This window comes from Pelophylax lessonae (genome assembly GCF_965119305.1).
Source record: "Pelophylax lessonae genome assembly, chromosome: 4".
Taxonomy (NCBI): Eukaryota; Metazoa; Chordata; class Amphibia; order Anura; family Ranidae; genus Pelophylax; species Pelophylax lessonae.
The window spans coordinates 251,163,915-251,187,636 of record NC_138771.1 but is presented as its reverse complement, the minus strand read 5'-3'; the positions used below and the strand labels follow the sequence as shown (position 1 = coordinate 251,187,636).

The 23,722-nt window shown below is 40.4% G+C and overlaps 1 protein-coding gene across 3 annotated transcripts in view; it reads left to right on the top strand.

The window, feature by feature from the left end:
* SYT1 (synaptotagmin 1) overlaps nt 1-23,722 on the top strand; it is a 754,020-nt gene that overhangs the window by 612,445 nt on the left and 117,853 nt on the right. For all 3 annotated transcript variants that reach the window (XM_082254981.1, XM_082254980.1, XM_082254982.1), the window contains one exon: nt 10,135-10,302. In XM_082254981.1, coding sequence (XP_082111107.1) covers nt 10,135-10,302 — 168 coding nt within the window. The remainder of the gene's footprint in view (nt 1-10,134; nt 10,303-23,722) is intronic.

The following is a 23,722-nucleotide window of genomic DNA, read 5'->3' as shown; positions in this document are numbered from 1 at the left end:
CCATGCTTCACGGTGGGATCCAGGCATGTAGAGTCCATCCGTTCACCTTTTCTGCGTCGCACAAAGACACAGTGGTTGGAACCAAAGATCTCAAATTTGGTCTTATCAGACCAAAGCACAGATTTCCACTGGTCTAATGTCCATTCCTTGTGTTCTTTAGCCCAAACAAGTCGCTTCTGCTTGTTGCCTTTCTTTAGCAGTGGTTTCCTAGCAGATATTCTACTATGAAGGCCGGATTCACACAGTCTCCTCTTAACAGTTGTTCTAGAGATGTGTCTGCTGCTAGAACTCCGTGTGCCATTGACCTGGTCTCTAATCTGAGCTGCTGTTAACCTGCGATTTCTGAGCCTGGTGACTCGGATGAACTTATCCTCTGCAGCAGAGGTGTCTCTTGGTCTCCCTTTCCTGGGGCGGTCCGCATGTCAGCCAGTTTCTTTGTAGCGCTTGATGGTTTTTGTGACTGCACTTGGGGACACTTTCAAAGTTTTCCCAATTTTTCGGACTGACTGACCTTCATTTCTTAAAGTAATGATGGCCACTCGTTTTCCTGTACTTAGCTGCTTTTTCTTGCCATAATACAAATTCTAACATTCTATTCAGTAGGACTATCAGCTGTGTATCCACCTGACTTCTGCACAACACAACTGATGGTCCCAACCCCATTTATAAGGCAAGAAATCACACTTATTAAACCTGACAGGGCACACCTGTGAAGTGAAAACCATTTCAGGTGACTCCTCTTGAAGTGTGACTCTACAATTTTCATAGTCATTAAAAGAAAGAAAACTCTTTGAATGAGAAGGTGTGTCCAAACTTTTGGTCTGTACTATATATATATATATATATATATATATATATATATATATATATATATATATATATATATATATATATATATATATATATATATTTTTATTTATTTATTTTTCAATCTCTCATGTTAGGTAATAACGATATATTTGTTACAGTAACAGGTAACGGCGTTTCAGAATGCTTATTTTTTCCTCCATCCTCAAGTGCATTGGGTGACCACCCAGGAGCACATCCCTGCTCAGTAGAGCATGGGGATGATTTACTAAAAATAATATAGACTGCACATTGCAAGCAGACTTGCTCCAGAACTTAGTAAATTACATGAAGCTTGCTGACTTCCATCCTCCAGTCACATGCAAGCAAAATGCTGTTTTTTTATTTTACTTGTATGAGATTGAGTATTCTTTATAAAGTGAAGCCTTACATCATTTACTAAACTCTGAAGAAACAGCACTTGCAATGTGCAACTGCTCTTGCAAAGTGCACAGTCTATTTTCCTTTGGTCTTTGCACCCCGATGACATTGCATTGGCATCATTGGTGTGCAGCTCTTTTCATTTTTTGAATAGATTTGTTGTATTACTCCCCTCTAGGAATGCAGTTGCTGTTTATACACAATATACAAATTAGATGTCCACCTTTTTTAAATATAACAATGACAGAGCACTAGGGATCACAACAGTAAAACATGGGAACACAGAATTGTTTGTGGCACTACCTTGATCTTTGGAAGTGATATGACTTTGGCAACATACTGGAATGGTCTGCTTTGCATAGCTTCCCTGCAATCATGTCATCACACAGTAACAACACTTTTGTAAACACAGACATAAGCTAATGACACTTTTGCCTACAGTAGGTTTAGTGATGTCTATATGTCAATTTTAGTTACCAAAATATTCAAATTTAGTTTACACAAAAAATAAATAAATAAAATCATCTTGCTCCTAGAATTTGCCAGGCAAGTAAGTAATTAATAGAAAGCAACCGTAATCATTTGTGAAAATGTTCTTGTTGCTTCTTGTTCTATGTTACACCTAAAAAATAAATATTAGAAGCTTTCTGATTATCTCTTTGTAGCTTTGTCTCAACAAGCTTCCATCCATTTTATTTCTATGCAGACTCTGAGTGACATCATAGAAAACTATAATAAAAAAATGTTAAAGATTACCCTTTCAAAAGAAGGAACACTTACAGCAGGAGAGGCAAGATAATTTAAACAATATAATTTTAAGTTCATTTGAAATAAATCCATTTGAATAAAAAGATAAATCATATCTGTTTTTAATTGACCATCTCTTTAAAATGTTGTTGTTCTTCAAACTCTGCAGTAATGTTCATTCGGCAGTTATTCATTGAGACCTAGATACACAGTCTCTTGGAAGAGGAACATGGATGACAGCCAAAAATACAAAAAAATATAAATACAAATAATAAAAGACTATTATTAGATACTCAGCATGCAGATGAGTCATCCCAGATGAGTCATCTCTTTAGCTGCAATGATATCATAACATATGGCATAATCAACATTAACAACATTTCAAACTAAAAATGCGCACTTTAAAACATAAACCAGTATGAGCTGATCACAATTTGTCTAAATAATGCATTGCTTTAAATGAATAATTGGAAGTCATTCATGGTTAGTACTTCTATAGTTAGTAACATTGTGAATGACCCAAAAATGCATGGCATAGCAAGCACAGTATCTTTGGCCTTACCCCTTTTATAAACTCCAACTTGTTTACAGTAGCGCTATCAGAGATCTTGCTTTATAAGAAATTTAGGATATAAAACAAAAAAGGTAGAATTATGACTGTAAAACTTAGTTTCTAAACCTCAGTATACAATGAAAAAAAAGCCTAATTATTATTTAAAAATATAAGCAGCCACAGTATGGGAACTAGTGAAAACAAGGGATGTGGGGTGATATACTATCCTACCCAGGCATTTCACCCACTAGGACCTAAAACATAACTAAACTATGAAAAAAAAAAAATATTTTTGGGGAAAAAAAGTTATTAGATTCACGCACAGTGTGACTTATTTACCAATAGGAGGAGCATAGACACCCAAGTACATCCTTATATACCAAGGTGGAGTAATATATGGTTTAACCACCCTCAAACCAAAAATGATTATAGCTATTATTTTGCCAGTGAGGTTGAATATACTACCAGAGCTGTGGTCGAAAATCAAACTCACTACTCATATACAGATGAAGATAAAAATAAAATCTAAATATTAGTGACTGTCCGAAAAATCGATTTCTGAACCTGTGTCATTTTTCAACCCATGGCTTTTTTTTTTTTTCTTTTTTTGTCCTGTATTGCTAAAGATTCAGTAGATTGATTCTTTGGGTTAAAGTTTTAAAATAATTATAGGATAAAATAATCCAGACATTTAACCCTTCAAAAATATCCTACTAGTATAGAAACATTCAGAAAAGGTCTACCTTTACCAAGGACCCCCAAAAAAATTGTATGGGAAAATAACTCTTTTATTTGTACATCATTAGGCAAAAAGCTTAAAAAGCTTCCCTATCCAACATGAAGGCAACATTTCAAGCTTAATGCATTTCTTTTCAAGCATTAAATATACAGTAAAACAAACAAGCTCAGACATTTAACTGGGACCCTCAACCAATCACAGCAAAGTCATGTGGATGTTTTGATCAATCAGCACATTAACCCTAAGAGCCGGTTCACACTTCTCCGACTTGTCAGGCGACAAGTAGCACTCCATGCTGTGCAATGGAACCGTTCTAATCAGAGCGACTCAAGTCGCTCCGACTTAGAAAAAGGTTCCTGCGCTACTTTTGGGCAAAGACGGAGCGACTTGCATTGACTTCTATTATGAGAAGTCATTCGCAAGCCGCGATGAAGTCGTGCTGCATGGACGACTTCAAAGTCTCCCAAAGTCGGGGCGACTTTGAGTCATGGTAGTGTGAATCGGCTCTTAGCCACCTCTGATGGAAATCTGCAATAAACATGTATCATAATGCTGTGTCAAAACAGGAATGACTGGATCTTAATTAAATCCATCCAGTGGAAACTGAAAGAATGATGACCACTGCACCATATATTTGTAGATTGCATGGTGATCATTCAACATAGTAGTATAGAATAACAATATGTGTTTAAGAATCAATTCACACCAAAATGAAATTCTGATAAATAAATGTGGATCGTATTGACCTTTGACCATGACATTTTGTAAGCCTTGGATGCTCTGCCAGTGAGATCTATTTACCAAATTTACAACACTTTACCTATTCAATTGTGAGTTTTGAGTGTTCCTGCCCACCCTATTGTATTTCTGCTCCTGTTCATAAGATCTTGATAATATGGATTAAATAAAAAATCCAAATAGGAAAGTAGGACTGTCTCAAAAAGTAGGTGTGGGAATCCAGGGGCTCTAGTGCAGCCATCTTACCAGTAGTGTTCCCAATGGAAATTTAGTTCTGGGTCGACAGATCCCTCATTGTTAATAAATGGAGGTGGTAAAAGCGGTTGGTTTGACCACAGAACCAGACACAAGGCAGCTATAAAATTTCAAGTTTTGAAAGTAAAAGTCAAGCTTATGATTTAATGTTTTTTCTATTTTCTAGTTTTATTATACATCAATCAGATGTTATGTTAATTCTGTACTTCTCTCATGATGTAAGGTACCCTGATGCATAGTATATATACATTGAGTAGTTTTTATTTTATGACTGTTTTGCATGGGAAAAGTTGATTGCCTTGTGATGAGCTACCCACTTCAGCTGTTTTTCCTTAAAATGGAACTGTACTCACCTTTACCCCAGTAATGAGGTGTCCATGAATGCCATGAATGTCACCACATAAAATTTTGCTTGTATACTATATTCAATAGGTATTCTGATATTTGGGAATATATTTAATCCAGGCATGTCCAACCTGCGGCCTGGGGGCCGCATGCGGCCCAGAACCGCAGGCAATGCGGCCCACTGCCCCCTGACAATTTTTTTTTGCGGGGGAGGAAGGAAGTGGAGTCGGGAGCATGGCCACAGCAGCTTCCAACTAACTATAGGCAGAGGCTGCCTTTGAGGGGAGGGAAGGCAAGCGCCGCCGGATTACAAACGGACCTGGGATCTCCTGATTACCCAGACGGCTGCTGTCATATGAAGCCCTGCCTCTTGGACCAGCTCCAATGATAGACAGCACATTGGTGACGTCTATCATAGGAGCCGGTCCAGGAGGCAGGACTTCTTATGACATCGGTCGCCGGGTAAGCTGGAGTTCCCCGCTCTGTGTAATCCAGCGGCTCTCCTCTTTCTTCATTGCAGACTGCATTGGATGGGCATGCACTGGTGAGGCTGCATTGGATGGGCTTGCATTGGTGAGGCTGCATTGGATGGGCTTGCACTGGTGAGGCTGCATTGGATGGGCACTGATCAGGCTGCATTGGATGGGCATGCACTGCTGAGGCTGCATTGGATGGGCACTAATCAGGCTGCATTGGATGAGCACGCACTAGACTGCAAGTGCTGTGCGATCTCCTGGCTACTGCGGGAGACTAAGGATGTCTGCAGTCAGTGACAGAGCCTCTGCTTCCTGTATAGTTCTGGCTCTGTCACAGGCAAAGTGATATGAAATGCACTCCTCCTCAGCCTGTGACAGGAGCCATACAGGAAGCAGCGGCTCTGCTCTCTACTGCAGCCGCTACTTCCTCTTGCAGTACCAGCATGACCAGCAGTACCCATCAGCAGTAACTGCCAGGAGTCTGCAAAACAAGTAGAAAAGGTATCTGCATTAGCGTGTGTAAATTGCTGCAATATGTTTTTTAATAACTAGTTGTGTTTTGTCATAATATGTCATGTCCTTGTTAATACATGTATGAATAAGGACATGACATTTTCTGGCTGCCTAAGTCATATGTGCTAGGGGTGCAACTATTCCCCAGCACATGATTGTAAATATTCCAGCATGTGCAGTGTTTCTGACTCCTACCACATGACCACTTCAAATCACTGAAGTGGTAATGGTGATTAGAGTGTTCCTTTAATATCTCTCAGAAGTAAACCTCTGTATACTGATTCCTTTTCATTTGATCATCCTCTAGTTGTGTTAAATTAGTGCTAGGGGACTGGGTGCGGCGGCGCGGGAAGGCCATGGCAGCATTTTAGTACTTGCATATCTTAACTGTAGTATATATTTTATATGCAGCCCGAGAAAATTTTTCTACACTCAATGTGGCCCAGAGAAGCCAAAAGGTTGGACACCCATTATTTAATCCATTATTAAATGGTGTTACTTTAGTATGCCACTCCTAGCTTCCCAATTGGTGTTAATGTGATATTTCTACTTCAAAGACCTGGCCATTGTTTTTCCTTATCAAATCTCATATGGGTTGTAAACAGTAGTGTTATTCGAATCCTCCAGTCAGGCTGCGCCCAATATACATTTGCTAGATATAGTGACCAATTAAGGTGCAAAAAGGATAGGGGTATATAATGAATTGTTTCCAAGCTGTGCTCTCTCTCTCTTTATCCTGGGATACCAAAGCATTCAGTATGGTCAGACCTGACGCTGAGAAGTAAACTACATGGATCAAATTTTGATCCATGTATGGGCAGGCTGGTTGCACAGAAGTCGATCTACTGGAAGGCTCCCCACTGTCAGAATACAATAATTAAAAAGGGAGTGATGATAGTTACAGCTAAACAGAAAAGCATATTTACGATACAATGTACAGTACAAGTAAGGAGTAAGATCCATTCATTATTTATTTTTATTAATCTAGCAGGTTAAATGAAAATAAATAAATAAATAAATGACCTGATTCCTTAATCTACACACTCCATGTGGAAGGGGGATCATGTAACCCACTATAATCATACTGTACATTGTGTTGTAAATACTATTTGGTGTACTATTTGTAAATATTATGTAACTCTATCAATATAACTCTATCAATAAATGTATGTGGCAGATTGAACTACTTTTGTCCAATAATTTTGATATCTAGCTGTGTATAAGAAAATAATCGTATTGGATTGGAGTGTAGTCACATATACACTTAGGTTGGTTAAAAATGAGCACCCTCACTGAACATTGACATCTTCAGCCGTTTTTCTTCTGGCTTTCGATCTTCATCCATTTTGAGTGACCAAGCTGGGATGACATCAGTCCCAGGAATGTGTGACTCAGTTTACATTGCAAACAAGCAGATAAGAATACTTTATCCAGAAAATAATTAGCGGGGGTATTTAAAAAAAAAAACAGAGCATGCATAATCAAATGCTGCTCTGCAAGGAAACCAATCAGCTTCCAGGTTTTATTGTCAAAGCTTCATTGAACAAGCTGTTAGAAGCTGACTGGTACAATGCACATCTGCCCCAGATTCTGGATACTCCAGTTTTAGTAAATTACCCCAAGTATGTCTCTTCTTCATTAAACATCCTGCCTGTTGTCATATTTTTATTTATTAAGTAAGGTTCCAGTTAAATTTTTACAGCTCACTAATTATTGCTTTTATGCCAGATTATTGAACAAAACCCATTAAAGCCCTTCTGTTGTGCCCATGTATAAACAATGAATAAAAAGGTGAACTGTGTGCTGCCGAAATGTCCATTATAATATATGCTGTTATAAATATTAATGGAGACATTATATCATAGCTTTTCAGAAAAAAACATTTGGTCCTGTAATTCCCATTTAATTTTGACATAATTGATTAATTAGTGTAAAGTAAACAAAGCATTTTAATTATATCTGTGTTAAGTCAATCCCATAGCTGGTAGAGAAAATACAGCTCAAAAAAACGTCTCCCTGTGAAAAAGATCCCTTTTCTACACATGCCTAATCAAGCTTTAAAAGAGATGTACAATTTTATATAAAAATCACATATTCTGCACCAACCCTCTTTAACAATAATTAAAAAATTCTAGAGGTTGTATCAGCACTTTCCACTGCCATACCCTGCTAAGGGCTAAGCAGTGTTTGTCTCTTTGCAATATTCATGGCATTTCTGAAATATTGCATATCATCAGATCCAGAAATAGTGGCCATCTCCGGTGCATGCGGTAAGCTGGAGATGGACAAGAAGTATACTGCAATAGCCTTCTGCGCTGCTATATCATATACTACTCTAACTAACTAGCACTCCTATATGATCCACACATCAATTGACCAATAAACTAACTAGAAAACAGTGCAGTGTTAAGTCCAATGAAATGTATACAAAAGTAAAGAAAAAAAGAATACCCAAAACCATTTCATGTATGTGAATAAAAACATGCCAACAAATAAAAACATGAAGCATTGTATTTGCTCTTTACCTGTTACAATCCTCCATTCCATATCCTTAAAGATAAAAGTGCATAAGATTTATTATAATAAAGGTTTTTATGATATAAAGCACTATCAATCTACCATATGTTTTCAAGTGATTAATGCGTATAAGGAATTGAGTGGTACCTTACATGCAGAGACTGGAGGCTGAGAAAAAATCTTGTGGTGGCATTTACAGTGTTTGTAGATCTTCTTATGTAAATGGGGTCTAACACAGGAGGTGAGCATAAAATCATTCGTAAAGGTGGATATCTAGTGAAAAGCACAAAGAGAGTGAGGGACAGTGGGGATTTATAGAAGAGAATTGTGTTCACAGTGGGGTTGATTTACTAAAACTGAAAAGAGCAAAATATGGTGCAACTCTGCATAGAAACAAATCAGCTTCCAGGTTATTTATTTATTTTTTGTCAAAGCTTAATTGAACAAGCTGAAGTTAGAAGCTGCTTGGCTACCATAGACAACTGCACCCCAGTGTATTATATGAATCACTTATGCACTTTTATTATTAAGGATGTGGAATAGAGGATTATAATGGACTAACGGAGCACATACACATTTCATGTTCTGATTTGTTTGCAGATGTCTGTATATTTATATAATTGCATCGGCTTTTTCTATACCGTTCTTGTTATATTTATTTTATTGGACTTTTTCCTGTATTTCCTAGTTTATTGGTGGAGATGGACTAGGCCATTTTATTTGAAGCATGGTAACAATTTAAAAGAAACTGCAATTATCTTGTAGAGTATAGAACTATTTAGGAAATTATTTCATAATTCTTCTAGGTGTCAGTTATTTCAATGTCCAAAGAAGCTTTCTGTAAGCTGTAGATTGCAATGGCACTTCTAAGTTTTTTTATTGTAATATTTATTCTATAATAATACTGAACTGAAGGTAGAAAAAACACCAATATATATATATATATATATATATATATATATATATACACATACATATATATATATACATATATATATATATATATATATATATATATACATATATATATATATATATATATATATATATATATATATATATATATATAACACCAATATATAACGTGTGTTATATATATACCGTATATATATAACACCAATATATAACGTGTGTTAATTAAAAACAATTAAAGTGTTAGTTCACCTTTACAGAAAAAATGTACCCCCCCCCCCCCAGGTCTCCACTGTAATTAACTCTGGGATGCTGAGCCATCAGCACCCTGCAACCAATCCAGCGGTCTGGGGATTTGAAATCTTCATTTTTCTCTCTCTTCTTTGTGCAGCACTTCCAGGATGGATTAGATCAATTCTGATTGGTCAGCTCTATCACAATGAATCACTCTGATCCATCCTGGAAGCGAATTCCCAGATAGCTGAACCAGCTGCAGGAGTGCTGATAGCTCAGCATACCCAGTGGTTAGTACAACAGGGACCAGGTGATGGGCAGGGTGTACCATTTTAGTTCACCATTATATTTTTCTGTAAAAGTGAAATAACCCTATAAGTAAATTTTTAAAAACAACTAGAGTAAGTATATAAATTTGAAATGATGTCAGCCTCTTGTAGTATCTATACAATGGAGCTTGTAATGGGAGAAGCAGTATGATAATCTAAACAGTTGTGATGTAATGCTCATGTGCAGCAAGGAGCACACTGATAGGAGGGCAAAGCGAATGACAGAGAAATAAGCTCATCTGATTCTCCTTCACAGTCATGTCAAAGACTGGAAGACATGCAATACTTTTATTACTTTTGTGCAGCAGAAAAAAGACAGGTCTCAAGGCTGCTTGTACTTTCTTTCAGGGTTTGTGTCTTATGGTTTGTGTCTTATGGAATCTTATGGACACAATATGATGTACAGAAATACAAATCCTTTGGCAGATGAAACAATTACATCTACATATATCTATTTCATCAGCATATTTAACAGTTTTTGCAGAGTAGCTTAAGTCTATTTTGCTTGTTTTATAGTGAATGCATAATAATATTTGCTTCTTTTAATAGGTGCCCTACTCTGAGCTGGGAGGCAAGACGTTAATTTTGACTGTTTATGACTTTGATCGATTCTCTAAACATGACATCATTGGAGAGGTGAAGGTCCCTATGAACACTGTAGATTTTGGCCATGTGACTGAAGAGTGGCGGGATCTGCTCAGTGCTGAAAAAGAGGAGGTAAGGGATAATGCTTTTTCTTTTTTCTGATTTGTATGCCAATGTTTGTAATAAATTATATTTCCATAAGGGGGCACCCAGATATCCTTCCCCCCATGAGGTACATTACAACTCATTCCCATAAAAAGGTAAAATGTATGTAAACACACTGACACTGTCATGATGTTTCCTCACCATAACAATGCTGTCGCCCTGCCTCAGCCCCTTTGCAAAATGACTGAATTCGTAGAGTTGCTGTAATGTATGTCATAGCCTCGGGTGGTGTCATTGATCAAATATGATCATTATTACCATTGATGTCATCCAGGATCCCTGGGGCTGTAGTGTATATTACAGCAGTGCTGGGAATTCTGTCATTTAGTGGTACATGAAGGATCCTGAATTGATGAGGACAGTCTCTCCTACACCTCTGACTCAGAACACCAGGTAAAGTGAACAGGTGAGGCGAGGGCACAGAGTGGTGTGAGTACCTCGTAATTCTTGCTGGAGGCTAGTACGGGGTAAATAGGGAGGTCATCAACAGAATCAGACCAGACAGAAGGTCAGCAGGAAGATGAACAGCATAGGCTGCCTGGGCCACAGGCCAATGATCAGTGAGGTAAGGCAAGCTGTGCCAATAACTGATGATCAGATCAAGTATGATCAAGTAGACAGAAGCATAATCAGAGTTCAGGCCAGAGTCAGTAATGGATGAGCAAGTCAGTAAGCAGAAGCATAGATAAAGTGCAAGCCAGGGTCGCTACAGGTGGATATCAGGAGTAGTCAAGGCAGGTCGGGTCTACAATGTATATTCAGATACAAAGTAGCATATAGCAGGTTTCACAGGAACATTGTAGACAAGACAGTATTGGTCATGTACAGCAGATCAGTTTAAACAGCCTGCTTGGTGCCAGCATTAGTGATAGATGTGCACACACATCATCACGCATGTGTTCATGCATGTGTGACTGTTATTCGGCCTGCATTTGTGCACAGATACTCATGCTCACCTCAATGCACCCTTCCATATGCTGCAATGCCCTTTCTGACAGCAACATTGTTTGACAACAGATAAACATTGAAGTGTGGCAGTTCTTTATTGTTTACAATGTACTGTATCTTCATACTTAAATACAAAATGATATCATTTAGAAATGAAGATCCATCATTAATCATGATAAATCAATTATTAGAGGGGGCAATCCTGCACTACCTGGTAATGCTTCTACACTCACCAATGCCAATTGTTAAGGCTGCAAACAAAATAATGTTTTCCCACATGCCCTAAAAACAAATAAATGTATTTTTGTTGTGCCTCCTATAAATATCAATAAACATACAGAAATAAACAAAATATAATATAATAAAATAATATATAGTAATCCAATACAGTGTATTATGCATATACAATACAAAATATAAAAACATCTCTGGTGTGATTTCCCTTTAAACATGTTCAGTTGTTCCCTGACATTAACATACAAGATATCGGAAATTGGTATACTTACCTGACGGTAATTTTCCTTTCCTGATGCATAAGCATGACAGCATACACGTATGGGTATAGGCTCTGCCCCCTGCCCAATCAGGACTGGTTATACTATATAAATGAGTCACCTCCCCTAAGGTGGCATTCTCGTAACTATAATCAAATGCGAAGCCCCCAAGGGAGGGACCTGTATGCTGTCATGCTTATGCATCAGGAAAGGAAAATTACCGTCGGGTAAGTTTAAAATGTACGGTTTTCCTGACACAAGCATGACAGTATACACGTATGGGATGTAGCACGCCACAAAAACCCATAAGGGAGGGCCATGCTAAAGTGTTTTAATCAACATATACTTAGACTCATTTAGAACTGAAGTCAACTCCCCTGTTTCCAATGTTGCTTGATGAAATTTGTAATAGGCTTAAAATGGTTTGCAGTATATGAATCTAGTTGGTATCCTGTAAAAATAATTCTGGACCTATGAATTCTGCCCATGAGCATGCCACCCATCTTATAAAGTGGGCTCTACACTAGATTTATGGAATAATCTTTGCCGTATAAGCCCCTAGGCTACTTTGAACCGAGATGATGCCATCGTCCTAGTGGACAGTGAAAGTCTTCTTCTGATAACACCAGGCCTGAAGAGGCCACTGTCTGGTCTTCTAGAGAATACCCACTTCCATGTATTTCTTCCACATGAAGTCCACTACCCACGTTTGTGGTGAGTTAGACATTTCAGTTTGGACATGCTGGAAGGGCGATGTCCTGTTTCAGGTGCAAGGATGATGACCTTTGTATGGTGCTGGAGAAGAAGAAACTAGAGCTTATTTGTTTGCTAATGGTAGTAATAAGGTAGTTTACCTCTTAAAGCGTGGATATCTGAAATCCTTCTCCCAGATGTGATAGCCCTAGGAAATACTGCTTTAGTGTAACGGAAAATATTGAGGAAGTCTTGCTCAGAAGAATGGAGGAGGGACAACCTTCCCAACACTAGTTTCACTGCAAGTTCTAAGGGGAAAGAACGATCTATACAGGCCTTTCAGAATTGGTTTACCAAGATGTGCGGTGGTCCTTGGATCTCAGGAAGTGAGGACCTGACCAAGACTTGACTACCACTTAATCCCTTATCCGGCTTACTTGCAAACATCTTAATCCTAACAGTTGGGAGCAAAGATTTCCAACCTTAAATTCTGCAAGGTTTTCCATGTTCAAGTATAGCTGAAGTTTGTAACAGGTGCCCTGACTTTATCATGGTTTAAAATACAGAAAGTGAGACCCCTAGATGGGCTTTCCTTACTTGGTCTCCCAGCTGCTAGGTCCAACTTGGCTGAATTTGGATACACATTGCCCCACTGTGTAAGGTCTGAAATCTCAGGAAGCAGAATAGGAGGTTCTTGGGCCAAAGACTGTACTTGAGGACACCGCGGCTTGCAAGGCCACCAGGACATTATTGCCCTCATCACAGCTGGATGACTACATATCCTGATGAGGAGCTTGAAAACCACTGAGTCTGGTAGCTATGTAGGCTAACCTGCCGACCCAACTGGATGTTAGTAGATCCACTGCTTCAACTTCTGGGAAGCTACTTCTTACAGAAATAACTTCAATTCATGACCATCGAGGTTACTGTCAGGTTGAGACTGCTTGTTGGTCTAGAGACACGCACTTGACATCCAAGACTTTGTATCTCACAATGTCTGACAGGAAGTTCTGGAAAGCCAGAACACAAAGAACGATCATATGAGACAGGTTCTACTGTTGGCAAACCAGAATGGGAGATACCTTTGACAAACGTTTAATAATATTGTATTCCTTCTTGCCGAGAAGATAGATTATCATTACCGTCTGTTTGGAGCATAACTAAGGCCTCCTAGGCTGTGTAGCCCAAACGACTTCAACATTTGGGAATCACTGCACCTCTGATGTTAGCCACTTCATCCTCCATTGGCATATGTCATTGACCTTGAGCTAGGAGGTCACTGAGGTTATTACCAAGAAAGTAAATAGATTGTGATAATTGGTATGCCAGGAAGCTGATGAAAGCTGAAAAGAATAACTATCTTTAGCCACCACCAACAGGACTTGTCTCATCTGTGGGGTCAACTTCTCTGGAGTTAACCCCTCAGAAAAAGAACAGTGGATCGATGGCTCACTGTTGGAACAAGATTTGGTAACATTTGCTTAAAGCTTTAAAGAACCATACTGGGAATCAGAGGAGTTGGAGGAGTAAAAAGAACATTCCAATGATTTCGTTACTACACAGGCCTCACCGATCCTGAGCCTCCCCTGCCCAAATTTGTGATAATTCCTGCAATAACATCTACTGGGCAAATTTGAGTGAAAGGAACTTTGCTGCTCCTAGCGAGAAGCAGTCTTGGATTTAGGCAACCAAGGAAAGACGATTATAGATCTTTCAATCTCTTTTATAGCTCTTCCCAGGCCCTGTCACCAACTCTTTGTTCTGGGCCTAAGTCACTAGCCTAAGGGATTGATCCCAAATCTAGACATCACTGATTCAATTTTGAATAGCAGTTGATTCACTTTAGAAAGAGGCATATGCAGCTAGTGGGTTAATAGGGCTCGACAAGCCAAACAGAATACTAGAGGAACAGCATACTGCATCATTTTAATTTCACTCAGGGATCACACACCACAGAAACGTATTTGTTACGGCACAGGGCACCCCTGAGCAGGTACCTCCGTTGACAGTGCTTCCCGAGGGCTCCAGGCACTCCACCAGACACCGTAAGCACTTCAGACTCCATGAACCGCCGCAGCTTGGTTAGGGTCTTGGCATCTCCTACCCACCCTGGACCAACGACAAGGCCCCAGGTTTCTGTGGGTGAACCTCTCTTTCCCCAGAGAGTGCAGCACGAACAAGCTCTTACACAAGCTCTTATAAGAGCTTAGTGATTCTCTAAGGGAGTATGGAAGACCATAGAAATCCCTGCAGCAGATTCCCCCAATAACGAGACAAAGCTCCGAGATGAGGGTAAAACAGGAACAACATTTATTGGAAGAACAGAGCACACTTTTATACAGAAATTGGAACATCCTTCCCCCAACAACCGCTTTCCCATTGGTCAATTGTAAAGTACTTGCAGTTCTCACTAAGGTCCTCTCCAGCATATGCAAATGAGGGCTTGAAAATGAGTCAACAGGGATTGGTCAGATAGCTTTGACCAATGCAAGGAGACAGAAGCCCCAGGGGGCAATCAATGTACACAATAGTCAGACACAGAACAATGGTTCCCTAACGAGCCCTCAATACACATTACTCTGAGTGTCAATAGACCGCCCATCTCCTCAGAACTTCCTGTAATGCCCATATTAGGAGTTGGCTTCCTGTTCCTTACAGTTTACAGGAATAAGTTTTAGCTTCCAGGAGAGGCAAGGCTCCATTAGCCACATGTTTAAAGAAACACAAAAAGACACAAAAATGCATAACTCCCAGTCTACTGAACAGAACCCCTACATTCAACCCATCCCCAGATAGCCTGGATCTGAGCGCTCAACATATCCAAACAGCGCTCAGATGCCACAAACACAGTCAAATTGCCATGAGGTTTACGTTTAGCCTGGGCTGATGAGAGGGTCCATAGTCCCATTGCAGGAGGCGAGCAACCAGGCTTCTCCAACGTCCAGTGGCGAGATTGGTCTCGTCACATCTCTCCCCCTTTCCAAAAAGACTAACAGGGTACCTGACCTCCTGCCGGTCAGTGCCCTTGTTAGTCCAGCAGCCCACCCACAAAACAGAAAAAACAGTACGGCCCACCCACAATAAATGGTTACTACACCTGGTTAGAGGAGAAACTTGTCCATGTCCAGGTGCCTCACCACGGCTGTGTAGGGGACTGGTAGGCTGCCTTGGTGGGTTGCTGAGTGGGCAGAGACCAGCGGTACTCTGTCCTGGTGCCAGCACTACAACCGGAGTAGTCTGGTTGGAGCCTGGTTGCTGGAGGGGGAGACTGCCTGTCTCCCCTTTAGATACACCACCATGCTGCTGTGGGGGAAGACCGACTGTCTTCCCTTTGGCTAAACAGCCCTGTTGCTGGGGGTCAGGACCGACTGTCCCTACCCCCTGTGCTGTGAGTGCAGAGACCACGGTCCCATCTGCACTGTTGGGGGGCTTACTGTCTCCCCCTGGTACATTAAGCTGCTGCTGGGGAGAGGGGGTAACAAGCTCCTCCCCCGATAGAACACTCTGCCCATCATTGATCCGCCGCTGGGGAGAGGTGGTAACAATCTCCTCTCCCATACATACTTCCAGTCTTTGCGGAGGGAGACCGACTGTCTCTCCTCCCAACACAGAGTCCTGCTGCCGGGGAAAGGAGACTGGGCTCTCTATTCCCTGTAGGATACTCTGCCGCTGGGGAATGGAGACTGGGCTCCCAATTCACGGCACATCACACTGCCGCTGGGGAGGGAGGACACTGCTCTCCTCTCCCTGCACTTTACACTGCCGCTGGGGAATGGAGACTGGGCTCCCAATTCCCGGCACATCACACTGCCGCTGGGGAAGGAGGACACTGCTCTCCTCTCCCTGCACTTTACACTGCCGCTTGGGAATGGAGACTGGGCTCCCAATTCCCTGCAGGACCGGTGGAGAGACCTCGGTCCCATCTGCACTGGTGGGGGGCTTACAGTCTCCCCCTGGTACATTAAGCTTCCGCTGGGGAGAGGGGGTAACAATCTCCTCTCCCATACATACTTCCAGTCTTTGTGGAGGGAGACCGACTGTCTCTCCTCCCAACACAGAGTCCTGCTGCTGGGCGACAGGACCGACTGTCTCTGCCCCCTTTAACTCAGCCTGCCGCTGGAGAATGGAGACTGGGCTCCCAATTCCCAATAAATCAGGCTGCCGCTGGAGAATGGAGACTGGGCTCCCAATTCCCAATAAATCAGGCTGCCGCTGGGGAATGGAGACTGGGTTCTCCTCTTTCCTTAACTGTACCTGCCGCTGGAGTTCCTCCCAATGTGCCAGCTGGCCCTCTCTCTCTGCCCTGTCTAGCAGAGTCCCGAACACTAAGTTCTTCACGAACCGCTTGGATCTCTCCAGTGGATTGGGTCCGAAAAAGTTCAGCCGTAACCACACCATACGGTCATATTCTCTCAGAGAGTATCTGTACTCCACTGCTGGTTCCATCCCGTCGCTTGCCACCAATTGTTACGGAACAGGGCACCCCTGAGCAGGTACCTCCGTTGACAGATGCTCCTAGTGCTTCCCGAGGGCTCCAAGCACTCCACCAGACACCGTAAGCACTTCAGACTCCACGAACCGCCGCAGCTTGGTTAGGGTCTTGGCATCTCCTACCCTCCCTGGACCAACGACAAGGCCCCAGGTTCCTGTGGGTGAACCTCTCTTTCCCCAGAGAGTGCAACACGAACAAGCTCATACACAAGCTCTTATAAGAGCTTAGTGATTCTCTAAGGGAGTATGGAAGACCATAGCAATCCCTGCAGCAGATTCCCCCAATAACGAGACAAAGCTCCGAGATGAGGGTTAAACAGGAACAACATTTATTGGAAGAACAGAGCACACTTTTATACAGAAATTGGAACATCCTTCCCCCAACAACCGCTTTCCCATTGGTCAATTGTAAAGTACTTGCAGTTCTCACTAAGGTCCTCTCCAGCATATGCAAATGAGGGCTTGAAAATGAGTCAACAGGGATTGGTCAGATAGCTTTGACCAATGCAAGGAGACAGAAGCCCCAGGGGGCAATCAATGTACACAATAGTCAGACACAGAACAATGGTTCCCTAACGAGCCCTCAATACACATTACTCTGAGTGTCAATAGACCGCCCGTCTCCTCAGAACTTCCTGTAATGCCCATATTAGGAGTTGGCTTCCTGTTCCTTACAGTTTACAGGAATACGTTTTAGCTTCCAGGAGAGGCAAGGCTCCATTAGCCACATGTTTAAAGAAACACAAAAAGACACAAAAATGCATAACTCCCAGTCTACTGAACAGAACCCCTACATTCAACCCATCCCCAGATAGCCTGGATCTGAGCGCTCAACATATCCAAACAGCGCTCGGATGCCACAAACACAGTCAAATTGCCATGGGGTTTACTTTTAGCCTGGGCTGATGAGAGGGTCCATAGTCCCATTGCAGGAGGCGAGCAACCAGGCTTCTCCAACGCCCAGTGGCGAGATTGGCCTCGTCACAGTATTACTGATCCAGTTTGCCTTCAACTCTTCTGAGTACCATATAGCCTTGGCTACTGAAGTGAACTCCCACGCAAGACACACAACACTACCTTATTGTAGAACAAACCTAATTTCTAAATCAATATTGCTGTTCTCATGCCTCTGTAAAGGATATTGCATCATCCGCTGGTAGACTGGCACTTCTGGCTAGTCTGATGAAGATTCCTTGGCCAACTGCTTTTGAAGTAAAGCTGGGCTTTACAGAAAGAATCTTGCATCCCCTGCTACCAGTAAGACACATCTGGCCAATCTGATGAAAGCTCCTTGGCCCCTGCTTTTGAGGCAGAGGTACCCTTTAAACAAACTTAGCTGTCTAATTAGCTTCGTACCTGAGCGTTAGCAACTAGAGATTCACCCAGTCAGTTTAAACAGTGTTAAAACATCTGCCTTTTTGTTTACTGCCACCTTGTATGCAACTTGGCATAGCATCAAGGTGGGCACGTCAGCTAACCACACTCCCCATACTGTCCAGGATGGTCCTTATTATTGCCTCTTTTCTTTCCCTTTACAGTGGTGCTGGTATTCAGGGCTGGAGAGGTGTACCATCCATACTGCCCATGTACTCTTTTTTATTTTTTTTATTTTTTTAGGACAGTATACCTACCTGACCCTCACCCTAATGATCATGGCTGGTCTCTAGGTAAGCTCATAGCTCAAGGATATGAGCTGCGGGTTTGTGGTCATAATAAATGTCTGGAAGTACTGGCTCGGACATTAGCATTAATATACTCAGTGGCAGTCCATAAATCTATCTGCAGACAGCAGACATTGAAGCAGCAAATGGACCTATGCCATTGTGAGCTAGGATTAACCCCTTAGAGAATGTAATTACCAATAGATGTGTAATAGACAAATTACTTAAGGCACTGTAAACTTAAGCAGAACACTGAACTTCACTTCAGCATTTAGACATAACAGCCATTAAACACATAGCAGCCATCAATGTTTAGCAGCCAAAAGCAGGCATTAAACACATAGCAGCCATACAATGCATAGCAGTCATTAATACTAAAGCATTGCTATATCATAAGCAGCACAAGGAAGGGTTAATATACCCAGAGATGTATAGTAACGAAGTAGAACTACTTAAGTACTGTACTTAAGTACCGAAATGCGGTATCTGTACTTTCCTAGAGTAGAATTTTTTTCTCCTACTTCTACTTTTACTTCACTACATTTTTTCGATGATTTCGATACTTCTACTCAAGTATTTTTTTTTTTGTGCTGCATAGTTACTCGTTACTTTTAAAAAACTGCCAGAACAGTAGATGGCAGGTTGCATAAAGCTCAAAAAAATGTGTATAATGTCATTTGTAAATCGGAGCATACGAAAATAAAGGCTGTGTATAATAAAAGCTGCTATACCAAATCTTTCCAATAAAAAGAAAATATGAAACAAACAAATAAATGATGCTACAGCGCTTAAAGTGCATCAAGAAACTACTAACAAACACAGGATAATCATTTGAATAAATCATTTGAAATAATAAAAAACAATATGATGTTCAAACTTTTGACTTCTTTCTTTAATAACTACATAACACAGTACTTGTACTTCTACTTTCAGTACTTGAGTAGAATTTTTTTTTCAAAACTACTGGTACTTTTTACTTTTAGTACTTAAGTAGCAATTTTTTTGAAAAAACTACTTGCAATACTTAAGTAAAAAAAATGTTGAATACTTTAGTACTTCTACTTAAGTAACTTTTTCTGCGAGCACTTCCACTTCTACTCAAGTCACTTTTTGATCGAGCACTTGTACTTTTACTCAAGTAGAAATTTCGAGTACTTTATACAAGTCTGAATATACCTCAGACCAATAGCCCTGGCATGATAACCTACACTAGGCCACTGGTCTGCAACGGTTAATAAAAGCAAACCCAGGCATTAGAGCATTAAACAGTAATTTAAACCGGCAGAGCCAGGCCTTGTTGAGTTAATAGGAAAGACTCAACTTTTCACAGCAACACCTGTATATCAGGTCATGCATTAGCAGTACTGCAGACAAAACAAAACCTGCACGGCATTAATGAAACAGACAGAACTATAAACAGCATGTTAACCTACTTTGGCAGCCTGACATATTAACCACATAAATATTAATGACAAACCATGACATCCTATGGTTTAGCTTACCTATTTGTGCAGCACACATCCCTGATTGGCTCTAAGGTGATAGGAGAGGCTCTATTACTGAACAGGTGGCTTCCAATACACCCCCAGGTAGCCACCCGGAGCTCCCGGTCGCTACTACCCCAACCACATCTTGCTGCTCCCTATCGACCGTAAGTCTGCTGGGCTCCATCCCCATCCACACATCCATCTGGAAAGGAAAGCCCGCAGTACAGCCACAGGAAGTAGACAAGGAGCCATCTTGGAACAGGGCAGCCGCCTTAACAACAATGCCAGCATTTTGTAAAGGAAACAAAACATACACAGAGAGCCAGACTAACCAAATAGTGTGTTGGGCCCCAATTAACCAGGGAGGAGAGACTGGATCAGTCCCAACAAATGACAAGGCAGAACTGTTTTATCAATATCCTGCACCCCAGTACCTGGACCGAACGGAGGGAGCTTTGTCACAGGAGAGGCTGAACCTGTGAGGCTGGTGACTGGGCCGCAGGGCAGTATTCCAACATGATATAGGTCCCAAACACAACTCCAAGATGACCACTGCCTTGCTAAAGAAGCTGAGGGTAAAGGTGATGGACTGACCAAGCAGGTCTCCATACCAAAACCCCATTTACCATCTGTGGGGCATCTTCAAATGGAAGGTGAAGGAGCACAAAGTCTGTACCATCAACAAGCTCCGTGATGTCGTCATGAAGGAGTGAAAGAGGACTCCAGTCGAAACCTGTGAAGCTCTGGTGAACTCCATGCCCAAGAGGGTTAAGGCAGTGCTGGAAAATAATGGTGGTCACACAAAATATTGACACTTTGGGCCCAATTTGGACATTTTGACTTAGAGGTGTACTTACTTTTGTTGCCAGCAGTTTGAAAAAAAATTGCTGTGTGTTGAGTTATTTTGAGGGGACAGCAAATTTACACTGTTATACAAAACTGTACACTCACTACTTTACATTGTAGCTAAGTGTCATTTCTTCAGTGTTTTTACATGAAAAGATATAATAAAATATTAACAAAAATGTGAGGGGTGTACTGTATATGGCGCTATAGGCAAGAGGTTATAGCTGGTCATAGAAGGATCAAAATCTCATCTCTGGCCATTTCTGCTAGAGAGAAGTCACTCCAACAATCAGTTTCTTTCAAATGGGGGTGTTGGAATATTCTTGTTCGATCAACTCTGCAGACGATTGGCTGCAGATCTTAACAGTGTATTCTGACAGCAAAAGAGTTCCCGTTGTCAGAATACAGTAGCACAGTGGGAAGGATTCCTCCATCCACCTCGATTGTGTAAATGGGAGATTCCATTTGTTTTTGCTTTTTTTTTTTTTTTGATCAACTGGCTGATTGATCAAAATCTCATAGCAGACATAAGAATAACATCCTTTGTCTGCACTTGTTGTTTTTTAAAGGTAAGTGCCAAGCTGTCTTTGAATGAAAAAACATGTATGATAAAGCTTAATATTTAGTTAGGTCAACATATTAAAGCTAATCTGAGCCATTTTCATTTTATTTAATTAATTAGAACTATATTTGTAAACTCCTCCAAAGGAAAGATTTAATTAGGTGTTTTATTATACATCAATGCACAATCTCTTTAGTTTTCATAATCGGATCGCATCTGGAGGATAAATGTAATTACTCACCATATGAAGCTTTACTTCTATAGCAATACACCTTTTTTAATATACCATTAAGCTTCCACCATTCTCTGTAATGCTTGGCCATCCACTGTAAAGGTCATTTTGTTATTCAGCCTCATACATGTTATTATCTCCAGATTCCTTTTCCTATTCATTTTATTACACACACAGCTCAAGCTTAGATAAAGAAAACCACCATGTATGTATGCTTTTTAGTCAAGTCTAGAAAACGGAAGGATAAAGGAACAAATATAGTTTATTTTAATTCAGTTTTTGCAGTTAAATCTAAAACTAAACACAAAAAAAAAAAAAAAAAAAATTAGACACAAAGCAAAAAAGGCAAATTTTGTAGATTGACTTCAGTACATCCAGCCTGCCCCAGTCCCTGCTGAACCAGCTGAATTTCAAATCCATATATGGCCAGCTTTGGTAAGTGTAGAAGCTTCCATAGGGTTAAAAGACAATTGAAGCTTTTCAAATAGAGGTCAATCAGTTGCATTCTACCAATATATATCTCTCCAAACTTTTTTATCGGTTTTATTACATTTTGCAAAAAAGGATGTATGATGCTACCCCTGAAGATACCAGCTAGGTAAACATACTGTTGTAAGACTAGAGGTGCGAGAATGCAAGCCTTTCAAGCCTGTTTTTAGTTTTTAGTGCTGACCTCCATTTACCAGTAATCCATTGATATTGGCTTTAGTTTTTGAATGTTCACTCTTCATCTGTCCCATGCTAGGTGCACTCTTTTGTCAAAAAAAATATACTGTCAGTGATTGAAAGTCAACTGTACAAAACTATCCATCATTTTTTTTTTTTTTAGCTTAAAAACGTATATATTGGGCATTCTAGAACCTACAACACTCCATTTTAAATTGCTATTTTAAGAAGCGCTTTGCTACAGCCATGATCAAGAGTCTGCTGAGACAAAGGGCAGATAAAAAGTACTATTTTTAAGAGCCAATCAATAGGAGCACATGAAATGTGAGTTAGAAATAGAAATATACTGTAAAAATGGAATATGTGGTACTGATGACTCAAACAAGTCTAAGAAGCTTAAATGTTCCATAGTGTCTGACATTTGACAAATGGAATGTCATTTTCTTAACACACTTGCCAGGGATACTATTTTTGAAATATCTCTATAGCACGACAATCCCTATTGTAGCATGTACTTGGCGTCATTATAATAAACAATTTTTTCACATGTTTTTATAGAATGCTTGAAAAACATGCATACGTCAAATGATAAATAAAACCACTTTATACCCATTTTTATTACACTGTATATCTAGAGTCCAGAAAGAGATCATTATTCATATTGATTGCTGTCTTATTCTTTAAGGTAAAGTTATAAAAAAAGGGAAATTCAAACTGAGCATGTCATGACATTTTTTTAAAGCCTTAACTCTGTGCACAACTATATTCCTTAATAGACACAAAGAGCCTTTGTACCAAATGCCTTTGCGGATCAAATTATTACCTTAATAAGTTAGTGGTGATATCATCACTGTGCTACACATAGCCTGTGAGTAGATTTGTGGGAGGGACCCAGCAGGCCAATCCATTGCATTATGTATGCACCAATACCAGTTTTTAAAGACAGAGAACGAGTAACGATACTTTTTCTTAGGTACTCGCCAATACCACTACCAATTACCAATACAGGCAGTACCCGGGTTGCAAACAAGAAAGGGTCTGTTGAATTTGTTTGTAAGTTGGAACAGGTACATTTTTTTTTAAACTTTTTGGATAGCATAGGGAAGGGTTAACACCCCTGTAACATTTGTTTTGCTGTCTGTACCCCTGTTCAGAAGATTTCACCTACATTTCTGTCCTTGTGACAATTGAGTTTTGAAAATTTTGGGTTGTTGTGGAAACAAAGATTGGAAATAAAGCTTCAATGGAGACACCTTTTTCCCATGATAACTCTTACAGGAGTGAATTTCTCTTCCTAGGGGTAGATC